The sequence below is a fragment of the Dreissena polymorpha genome, chromosome 9 (genome assembly GCF_020536995.1).
Source record: "Dreissena polymorpha isolate Duluth1 chromosome 9, UMN_Dpol_1.0, whole genome shotgun sequence".
In the NCBI taxonomy this organism is placed as follows: Eukaryota; Metazoa; Mollusca; class Bivalvia; order Myida; family Dreissenidae; genus Dreissena; species Dreissena polymorpha.
This window is the reverse complement of record NC_068363.1, coordinates 54,982,760-54,994,059: the sequence shown is the minus strand read 5'-3', so window position 1 is coordinate 54,994,059 and position 11,300 is coordinate 54,982,760. Positions and strand designations below refer to the sequence as shown.

At 34.4% G+C, this 11,300-nt stretch overlaps 2 protein-coding genes and 1 long non-coding RNA gene across 3 annotated transcripts; all 3 read left to right on the top strand.

The window, feature by feature from the left end:
* Nucleotides 1-317: 317 nt before the first annotated feature.
* Nucleotides 318-953, top strand: LOC127846685 (uncharacterized). The gene is made up of 2 exons (XR_008033612.1): nucleotides 318-555; nucleotides 719-953. It is a non-coding gene; the product is annotated as an uncharacterized LOC127846685 (long non-coding RNA).
* Nucleotides 954-4,742: 3,789 nt separating this feature from the next.
* On the top strand, nucleotides 4,743-5,502 carry LOC127844055 (uncharacterized). The gene is made up of 2 exons (XM_052374022.1): nucleotides 4,743-5,034; nucleotides 5,287-5,502. The coding sequence occupies exons 1-2, from the start codon at nucleotides 4,837-4,839 to the stop codon at nucleotides 5,488-5,490; spliced, it is 402 nt and encodes a 133-aa protein (XP_052229982.1). The 5' UTR covers nucleotides 4,743-4,836; the 3' UTR covers nucleotides 5,491-5,502.
* Nucleotides 5,503-6,108: 606 nt separating this feature from the next.
* LOC127845283 (uncharacterized) lies at nucleotides 6,109-9,979 on the top strand. Its single transcript, XM_052376111.1, has 6 exons — nucleotides 6,109-6,198; nucleotides 6,731-6,832; nucleotides 7,501-7,563; nucleotides 8,357-8,407; nucleotides 8,979-9,114; nucleotides 9,566-9,979. The coding sequence occupies exons 1-6, from the start codon at nucleotides 6,139-6,141 to the stop codon at nucleotides 9,649-9,651; spliced, it is 498 nt and encodes a 165-aa protein (XP_052232071.1). The 5' UTR covers nucleotides 6,109-6,138; the 3' UTR covers nucleotides 9,652-9,979.
* The last annotated feature ends 1,321 nt before the right edge of the window (nucleotides 9,980-11,300 follow it).

The following is an 11,300-nucleotide window of genomic DNA, read 5'->3' as shown; positions in this document are numbered from 1 at the left end:
AGATGCTTAAAAAAATTACATGTAGAACAATAATTAATATTTTTACTCAACAACTACGAAAGACATGAGAAAAGAAATAAAATAACTCAAAAAGTACATAGATTATCTTCATGATTGAAAATTGTTATACATATTCATGTGATGAAGGGATTATGAATGACTCTTCATTTCTGCGGATGTCAAATGGCTTTTTTTTTCGTTTTGTCATTGCATTGCATTGGATAACTTTCTATTCCTCAGTCCAGAAATTGCAGAATGAGAAGAGTCAGCAAAATGAGGACAGCGCAAGGGCATCAACTAGTACAATTGGTTCGTTTTTTAACCAGGTTTTCCGAAGGAAAAAACTGGTTATTAGATTGGCGAATGCGGGCGGGCTGGCTGGCGGGCTGGCTGGCTGGCGGGCTGGCGGAATAAGCTTGTCCGGGCCATAACTATGTCGTTCATTGTCAGATTTTAAAATCATTTGGCACATTTGTTCACCATCATTGGACGGTGTGTCGCGCGAAATAATTACGTCGATATCTCCAAGGTCAAGGTCACACTTTGAGTTCAAAGGTCAAAAATGGCCATAAATGAGCTTGTCCGAGCCATAACTATGTCGTTCATCGTCAGATTTTAAAATCATTTGGCACATTTGTTCACCATCATTGGACGGTGTGTCGCGCGAAATAATTACGTCGATATCTACAAGGTCAAGGTCACACTTTTGAGTTCAAAGGTCAAAAATGGCCATAAATGAGCTTGTCCTGGCCATAACTATGTCATTCATTGTGAGATTTTAAAATCATTTGGCACATTTGTTCACCATCATGGGACGGTGTGTCCCACGAAAGAATCACGTCAATATCTCCAATGTCAAGGTCGCCACGACTAAAAATAGATTAAAAAAAAAAAAAAAACTTACAAAGGGGGTTAATTTTTTTTGGTCATTTCAAAAGTTCAGTTTGAGTTTTCTCCCTTTATCAGATTTTTTTTTCACAATGAAAACCTGGTTTTGTGACAATTTTGTCCCTTGTTTACATTATTTATTGGTTTTGATTAATCAGATTTAGCCAGATATAGTCAGACTAAAATAATTATAATTCATTCATTTTTTAAATGTTATTACCTCAGCTGTTTTCGGAGATATTGTCATAGCCAGCTTGTCGTGTCGTCCGCTGGCGTCGTGCTAAAACCTTAACATTTTGCTTTAAAATGAAAATGCTCCCACCTACAAGTTTGAAACTTCTGACAAGCTTTCATTTATTCAAAACTGCACCTGCAGCCGAGCATTGGCATCTGTTATGAGGTGCTCTTGTTTTAAAATTACTTTAAGGTGAAACAAAAGTGGCCTTAGCTAAAATGTCAAGGTCAATCATCAATTTTGTCCCCAAAACAGCTTGTCAAATTAACATATTTTTGTATTCATGCAGCAATTTTTTAATAACATACCTTTTTAATTGAATTATATAAACAATTCCAGGTTGTTTTTTTCCTTCTTTGAAACATGCCGAATATTGGCCCTTTCCCCTAGATGTATTTTTCCCCTCTGACAGAAATTTTGCCCCAAACTGAGATTAAAAAAAACACAAAAAAACTATTAATTCAGAAGTTTTAAGTCCCAATTTGGAAAGATATATCCTTTATTACATTGGGAGTGGGGCCGAAAAAAATGAACGCAAAGAAAACACTGACAAAAGTATTAAACCTGAGTATTTATTGCCGAATTTTGAAAGGAATCTCTGAGAAAGACTTCGAAGAGAAAGTTAACATGAGTTTGCAGAGCAGTATTTCAAATAACTAAGTACCTAGTGTTAAATATTTGTTCCTGAAGTAATGTCAAACTATTAATAGTTCATTAGTTGAAATAAGTAAAATCGAAACAGCAAATCAATCTCATTATATAAGTCAACCTGATTCAGTGTAGACATATATTGCATACTTAAATTATCTGATGCCATGAATTTGTTTTAAAACAGTAAAATATGTTAAATTGATTATTTAAGAATTTCCTAATTTTTGCCCCAAATCAGGCGTTACATGCGATTTTTCTCCTAAAAAAGGCAATGCCCTTTCCCCCAAATCAGATAAAAAACCTGAATTCTAAAAATAGCAATACATATTGATAATAGAAGATTTTTTTTCTGCATACATACATTATATCCAGAACTCTTAGCAGCTAGCTAGCTTGGGATTGCATATGTATCAGTAGGAGAAAAGTCATCAAACTCGTCCTAAATAAAAATGGAAAGATTATTGCTGGTAAATAACTCAAGAAACAATTGACCTTTCTATATAAGTTTTCAGTAGAATCGCGTAGAGTCCAGGGATATCAGGCAGGTGGTTAATGTGAAGTTCGCTATTGTAATATAGTTAAAAATATGAATACCGTATAATATCAACCATTGAAACGGTTGAAAAAGGCATTCATGGTTAATACTAAAATTAAAGGCTTAATTCTCAACAATGATGGATATTGTGCAAAACTCTTTTTTATTTAGGGAATCATTCCAGAATAAATTGTGCTCTGAGTTGCAGTTGTTTTGCTGGCCAGTCTTATTTGCAAATGACATGATTGATAATGTCAGATTTATTTTATATCAAACTGTTATCTTTATGGATTGAGAATGTTTTGGGGAAAGCCTTTTACTAGGGGAGTCAGCTATATTTCAGCTGATTGACAGCTCTGCATGGCTTCACTCAGTTACTATTTTTGAGCTCGGCTGTTTTCGGAGTAAACCCGAGCTATTGTCATAGCCAGCTCGTTGTCCGCCGTCCACCGGAGCGTCATGCTAAAACCTTAACATTGGCCATAACTTTTTAAATAATGAAGATAGCAACTTCATATTTGGCATGCATGTGTATCTCATGGAGCTGCACATTTTGAGTGGTAAAATTTCAAGGTGAACATCATCCTTCAAGGTCTAGGGTCGAAAAAACAAATCCAAGGGAAGTAATGAGCTTTAAATGGACATAGTTATCTGACCTGCCAACATATATATTTTTGTTAAATAAATCAAAACGGTGCAGTAGGTGGCATTTTGTTTCTGACAAACTCATCATGGTAAAAGGTCAAGGTCATCCTTTACGGTCTATGGTAAAAATACAAATTCATGGGAAGTAATAAGCTTTAAAGGGAGATACTTATTTATTATTGAACATAGCAACTTGATATATTTGGAATGCATGTGTATCTCATGGAGCTGCGCATTTTCAGTGGTGAATCTACAGTCACGGTAGTGGCTTTTAATTATTTGCTACTAAAAATAGAGATTTGTTAGAGACATTTATTTTCAAGGCAAGTAATTTATTTAATTATAAATGTCATATTATCTATTTCCTTACCAAGAATTGAAGTACTTTTCACAGTTACTGTACAGATATATTATTTTGATTATTTATAACTCGAATGATTGATTTGTCAAAGTTTTTTTTTAAATGATATAATTATCATTTCTTTAATGTTCATTACATACCTGTGGACTTATGTCCATAGATACATGATCAACTCTGGCTATGATCTCTTTTAAACCACAGGCCTTGGTTGTCAGTGATGTCTGATTAGGTCATTTTTGACTGTCTACAGACCCCACATCCCCCCCCCCCCCCCGCCACGACCACCCCGATCCCCCCCCCCCCACTCCCCGTTGGATTGGACATTATCCAAGGGAAGTAATAAGCTTTAAAGGGAGATGATTTCTATACCTGCCAAATGATAAATAATTGTTTATTTCAAAGCAGCGCAGTAAGGGGCATTGTGTTTCTGACGAACACATCTCTTGTTGGGTCACTAGGTCAAAGGTCAAGGTCACTGTGACCTCTAAGAAAAAAAAATTCTGACAAGCTTTAGCAGCCGAGCGTGGCACCCATTATCAGGTGCTCTTGTTTAACTTCCTCATGTATGTTGAATATCATCTAAATAGAAACAAAATAGCCTATGATATTTTTTTTCAGCTCCCTTACAGCTGTCAAATAATGAGGCCTGTAGATCGCTTGAATAGGACTTTAGAAAGGAGAAATTGATAGGTATGTGTTTATGTGTTAAGCCTTTTTTTTTACTCTAAAAGTTAGAATTTCAATACAATCTATGATTAGAAAGTTAAAATGTGACAGCATTAGAAGCATTCTTGTGAATATGCAGGGCTTTTTTCCTCAATTTGTGTAAAGGACATGACCTTCCATTTTAGGGATAAGTATGGAACAACTGAGATGTTGGATATTAATAAAAGATATACCTCAATTTTAAGTAAATCTGTCTCTGATGTGTGCTGAATTTCAGCTTCATGTTTAATAGCAACTACACAGATGCAAACGAAAGTAATAATGCATGAGGGCATAATAGGAATGAAGTTATTGATTTCTTTGTTAATTAGGCAAATTACATGCGAAGAAAATAGGACGTGAACCTCCAGTTAAGCATTTCAACATAATGAAAAAGCAAACAAATAAGCAGAAAATAAATAGATTACCGCTACTTTCAATATTTATTTTCATAACCACATGTGATCATTTTTAATAGATAGTTTCACTCGATGCTAAATGTTGTGATTTTTCATGAAAGTGTCTATTCGTGTTAGCATGTTTACACATACTGCTTTGCAGGACAATGTGTACAGGTACACATTCGTAACTTGAGGGAGCCTTTGGCCGCTAGAAAAGTTAGGGAACTTGACAATGGACATGTTGAAAATCTTAGAAGAAGTTTTTTAAGCTCTGGGGTTCAACAAACGAAACTTCTGGCAGGACTTCTAGTTAAGGGGGGCCCCAGATGATTTGCTTATACCAGGAAACGCAGAAGTGAAGGTGCTGGGAGGCAATCACACTCGAGCAGCAATCGAGTCCCTGTTCTCCAGTGGGATGATGGGAGGAACTGTTCTGGTGACATTATTTGAAAACCTTACTGATGAGGACGCCTTGCTGATTGGAGTTAGCCACAATCAACAAGATGAAGAAGCCAAATTCATGTCATTCATAGACAAGGTGTTGATAATAAAAACCATCAAGACGATATCAAAACAATGGTCATCATCTGCAATGAAAATCTTTGGGTTCAAGGTAAATCACTCTATTTGTATGTATGAATTGTTTACATATTATTATATTATGATTTATAACATAATGCTTGAAATATGAGTTATTATAAACAATCGATCATTAACAGGCTAATGATATTAATTTTTAATGATAGGATCACAAATGATGTAATTTCATTGCTGTTGTCAGTTTTGCATTTAGAAGTTTCTTAATTCAATCTTTAGTTTTGATATTATTTGAATTAATCATCAATACAATTGATGTTTTCTACAGTCACTTGCCGAGACTAGGAACAAGCTCAGGACAATGGCTGCTGTGGCAGATCTGGACCAGGAACTGTTAAAGAAGATTGTGGAACTCTCTCGTGCATATAAAGGGGCGACACCAATCAAACAGACTGCGTTCACAGCATTTGTTACCAAGTCTGTTGAAAAACAGAGCAAACTTCTTACCTCCTGGGAACGTGAAGGGTTTTAACAATTCAAAAAAGAAATGTAAGTTCATGTGTTTTATAACTTTTTATTGAGGAGCTGACGTTTTGCAAATCATCTAACATTTTTTATATAAGAACTAAAGTTGGCTAATTATACTGTAGCATTCATACTGTAGTGTTTGTGATTTAATAAAGACACTTACCCCTTTATAGTTGCAATTTTTTCATTTATTCTGTTACTTCAGCCGAAGTGATGCGAATCATGATTTATCTGTGGACAGTTGTTAAATTAGTAAAAAAAAATAACACTGCAACTTTAAATTTAAGTTAACTATGTTTAAATTGTTATGTTCAAGCAAGTTACACATAATTGATTAATATATGGCTTGTTGTACTTTTTAATCTAATAAGGTAAACTGGATGTTTGGTGCAACTGCTGTTTTGAGTAACTGGACCCAGATTGATATTTTAAGGATCAACATTCTAAGAATTCATGTTGTTTTTTTGTGCTTTGTGTGATTTTAAAACTAAACACCTTTATTATAAGGTCTATTAAGGATCACGTGAATAAAAGGATAATGTATGGATAAACATGACGTACTAAGCATGACTTATTTTAGGGCTCGACCTTGACATATAAAATGTTAATTTGATTTAATAAGGTGAATTCTTTAAACCCAACTTAGATTTTAATGAATACTTTTTGCACTTGCAGGAGAATTACAGGTACAAAGAAGAAAATATGTCCAGAGGTAAAAATGATATTCGTTGAAATGTCATATAAGTGACATTCATCAAAAATATTAAATGTTGTCAAAATATAATAACTTATATTTTGTCAACATATCATTGCTCCTGATAACATACCTTGACAAAAGTATTCACACAGTTTTGACATAACATAAATCTGTAAGAAACCACAATTAACATCAGTTCAGACAAGTGCACAAATGATTTCTTTGCACATATTTTATAAAAACCACTTGGTCAGACATAATGTTTACCTCACTGTATTTATTTTTTGTCCTCAACCTTACAAAAATTCAGGAAATGAAACGGTCAAATATTCATAGAAACAATCATTAACTGAGAGCAGCAAATTTTCTTAGATAGTTTAACTTGTCCTCATTGCAAATACAACCATTATAGTGAGGAATAGCAGTGTTACTGAAATGATTCTCTACACGAAACCTTTTACCCTTATTAAATTGTAATGAAATTATGGTCACTTTTCTTTGTGAATAATTTCTAATTTTTTATGATGATTATTTTATTTAATTTAAGGAAAACGAAGCTGATGACAACCGAGATGATGATGAGACTGAACGTGATGGTGGATGCAGTGATGCTGATCATGCAAAGCAGGAAGAGATAGAAAGCCTTAAGGTGATTTAATGTCCAATAACCAAAGTATAATCATATAGGGTTTTAGCCAGACTAAGAACATGCCAATGGGAGGGGAACACTGAAAAATCGTAGTTTGAAAAAAATGTGTTCATTGTAGTTAATATATTGCGCTGTTTCATTTTTAGTACCTTCGTTCAAGCATCCATTCAGCTTATATTTCATGAGGTATGATCCTTATACAAAAAAGTCTGATGCTAATACTAACTTCATCAGTTTGTTACTCTATCAGATTATTAATAGTCGTTAAACAGATGTTGGATGTGTGTGTATTTACAATAATATTGTCAAATGAAAGAGGGACAAAAAAGGGTGGGGTATATTTAAGTGCTTAAAAAAGGTGGGACATAACAATGGAAGGGCCCCTCCCCTGCCATTCTGCCTTTGCTAAATCCCTAGATTTACAAAATATTTGACCTGTTATGGCAGCTATGAAAGACTAAGCAGAAAGATGGAGACTCTTGAGTCTCAACTGGTGATACAATAATTAAAATAATGTTTGATGCTATTTCCTTTAAAATATTTATATTAATAACGATTTTCCCTTTGGACAATACAATATAAAAGAAATACTGTTAACACACTTTGTTACACTATGATATAGAATATTGGACTTTTGGTTCATGTAGAGATTATTATTTTCTTTTTAGAAACAAATGGATGTTTTGAGGAAGAAGTTGAAGGATGCTGAGGAAGAAAACGTTCAACTTAAGGTAATAGAGATATTTTATCTGCAGGCTAACTAATAGTGCTATAAAGAATCTTACACCATCACATTGCATTGTCAAGGGTTAAAACATGATAGAAGAGAAATACATGCATAATAAAGAGTTTTCAAGTTTAAAAACATTAATTGAAACCAATAGCTAACTACTTGTTACCTCACACGAGCACAAATTGCTCAAGGTGAGCTAGTGTGATCTCTCTATGTCCGAAGTCCGGCTATATGCAGCTTGCTTTGCGTGTCTTAGATCTTTAACAGTCTAGAATCCACATATATGACTCAATCTTAAGGAAACTTTGTGATTGTTCGGAATGTTTGTCTTGACAATATCTTAACTGAGATTGTATCTTAACTGAGATTGCATCTGGGTCACCTGTGTTAAGAAATTTAGATTAGTTTAAGAGGGTTCAAATCTACAAAAAATTTATCTTACCACTTGATTAAAATCGGGCCAACTCAAAAAATGTCTGTTAGCCCGTCGGGTGGATGTTTTTCAGGAAGTCTGATATGAAAGCCATGTTTAAATCTTGTTCAGATGTAGTCAAAAACAAGATCACCAGGTCAAGTCTTAAACAATTTATGTTGGTGAACTCTGATGAGCACTTAAGAAGCATCATGGCCTTCTTGTTTTCTGATTGTTTTCAATTTAAGTATGTTCTCTTAATATTTACTTATTTCTTCATTTAATGTTAATATTGTAATACTAAAACAAAAAAAAGAATATTGTCACAAATTTTAATAGAATTGAAAAGAATATAAAATCAAACGCCTATTTTAAACAGGAAAAGCTGAAGAAAACAGAAGATGAAGTGAAACTCGTGAAGAACATGAAGGTAGGTAATAATTGTGTAATCATTGTTATGAAACACAAAGCTATGTTAACTCTTAACTAGAAATGGCGCGGCAGAGGCCGACGCGTATCTCCACGCCGAATGTTTGACCTAGGTGTGCCCCAGGGTTGGTAATGGGGCCATGCATAGCTGAGATTGACCGTATTGTCATAAGAGAAGTTCATCATCAATTAGAAGTGAATTGGTGTAGAAATGAAGAAGTTATAGCAAAAGGCAATTTTGGGTGGGTGTGACATATGTGGGCAGGGCGCTTTTTGAAAAAAAGGTGGGGATAATAATGAACATTTAAAAAAAAAATTTATTTTTTTTTTACCCAGAGACTTGGTGTGCATGTAAATTTTCCTCTGTAACTTCAAAGCGTACCTAAATGTGATAGTACTTTAGTTTTGTTAGCAATGACATTCAGTAGTAGTGAATTTTGTTCAGCATCTTTGCATAATGATATAATAATGACCAGTGAAATGGGAACCCACTCATTTCTTTGAACAATTCATATAACCTCATGTTAACTATATAAATATATGCATAATGGATTTCTGACTGTATATTTTAGAGAAAAACTGATGCTTCTGATGGTAATCAGAAAAAAAACAACTCAAAAGGCGAGTTTGCGGTCGGCCAAAAGGTGTGGGCTTTATACACGGATGAAAAATCATACCCTGCAAAAATTATTGCCTGCAATGGAGAAAGTAAGAGTCTTTTACTTTTAACTGTATGTCATTATCATTTACATTTTGGGATTCCAGAATTCCTTTTATCTGTCTCTATATATCTGCCTTTCTATTGTACTGTCCGATACTAGAGCCTCCAAAAACATAAGCATTAAAAGATAATCAAATGAAACTGGGTATACTTGTCAACAACAATGTCATGATTATACACATCCTTTAATTTTGTTAACAAGTTGTCAGGTCACTTCTACTTACTATATAAGAAAAAACTTTACATAATGAATGACCATGAATCTCGCATATACAATTACATGAAACTTTATATACAAATTGCAGGGGAAATGCTTGTAATAATGTCACCATTTTGTCATTATATTAAGCACAATCAATAAAAATGAGTCATGCATGGCTTTTGCTACAAAAAAAGGGTATTTTACAGTGTGCAAGTAATATGGTTTTTCTATTCCAGGTTACAAAGTGATGTTCTTTGAAGACAAGATTCAACATGAGGTTGAACTTAATGGGCTTCGACCATTTGGAAAACAACTTGATTGAACAAAATTATTTCTGAAAATTTGTTAATAGTTTGTAAATTTACAAAGTGTTGGAATAACCAAAGTTGTGCTTTTAATTTACGAATTATGGATTTGTTAAGAACCTTTGAATTTATCAAGTTTTACTGGTTTTTTTTAATTGTGCCTAAATTTACGAAGTATGGTTTTGTTAAAAATCTATGAATTTACTAAGTATTTCTGAAATTGTTTAATAATGCGTCAATATACGAAGTATGGTTTTGTTAAGAACCTTTGTATTTACCAAGATTTCTGAAAAAATTTAATAGTGCGAAGTATGTTTTTGTTCAAAATCTTTACCAAGTATTTCTGGAAGTTTTTAATAGTGGGTAAATTTACGAAGTATGGTTTTGTTAAGAATATATGAATTAACAAGTATTTATGAAAAAAAATTATAGTGCGTAAATTTACGAAGTATGTTTTATGAATTCACCAAGTATTTCTGTTTTTTTTAAGTGCGTAAATTTACGAAGTATGTTTTGTTAAGAATCTATGAATTCATTAAGTATTTCTGAATTTTTTTAATAGTGCATAGTGCGTAAATTTACGAAGTATGTTTTTGTTATGAATATAAGAATTAAACTAGAAATGGCGCGGCAGAGGCCGACGCGTATCCCCACGCCGAATGTTTGACCTAGGTGTGCCCCAGGGTTGGTAATGGGGCCATGCATAGCTGAGATTGACCGTATTGTCATAAGAGAAGTTCATCATCAATTAGAAGTGAATTGGTGTAGAAATGAAGAAGTTATAGTAAAAGGCAATTTTGGGTGGGTGTGACATATGTGGGCAGGGCGCCCCAGGGTTGGTAATTGTGCCATGCATAGTTGAGATTGACCGTATTGTCATAAGAGAAGTTCAGTATCAATTTGAAGTGAATCGGTGTAGAAAAGAAGAAATTATAGTAAAAGGCAATTTTGGGTGGGTGTGGTCTATGTGGGCGGGGCCCCAGGGTTGGTAATGGGGCCATGCATAGTTGAGATTGACCGTATTGTCATAAGAGAGGTTCAGTATCAATTTGAAGTGAATCGGTGTAGAAATGAAGAAATTATAGTAAAAGGCAATTTTGGGTGGGTGTGGTCTATGTGGGCGGGGCGCCCCAGGGTTGGTAATGGGGCCATGCATAGTTGAGATTGACTGTATTGTCATAAGAGAAGTTCAATATCAATTTGAAGTGAATCGGTGTAGAAATGAAGAAATTATAGTAAAGGCAATTTTGGGTGGGTGTGGTCTATGTGGGCGGGGCTCCAGGGTTGGTTATGGGGCCATGCATAGTTGAGATTGACCCTAATGTCATAAGAGAAGTTCAGTATCAATTTGAAGTGAATCCGTGTAGAAATGAAAAAATTATAGTAAATGGAATTTTTTGGTGGGTGTGGCCTATGTGGGCGGGCGCCCCAGGGTTGGGATTGGGGCCATGCATAGTTGAAATTGACCCTAATGTCATAACAAAAGTTCAGTATCAATTTGAAGTGAATCCGTGTAGAAATGAAAAAATTATAGTAAATGGAAATTTTTGGTGGGTGTGGCCTATGTGGGCGGGGCGCCCCAGGGTTGGGAATGGGGCCATGCATGGTTGAGATTGACCGTATTGTCATAAGAGAGGTCCAGTATCAATTTGAAGTGAATCGGTGT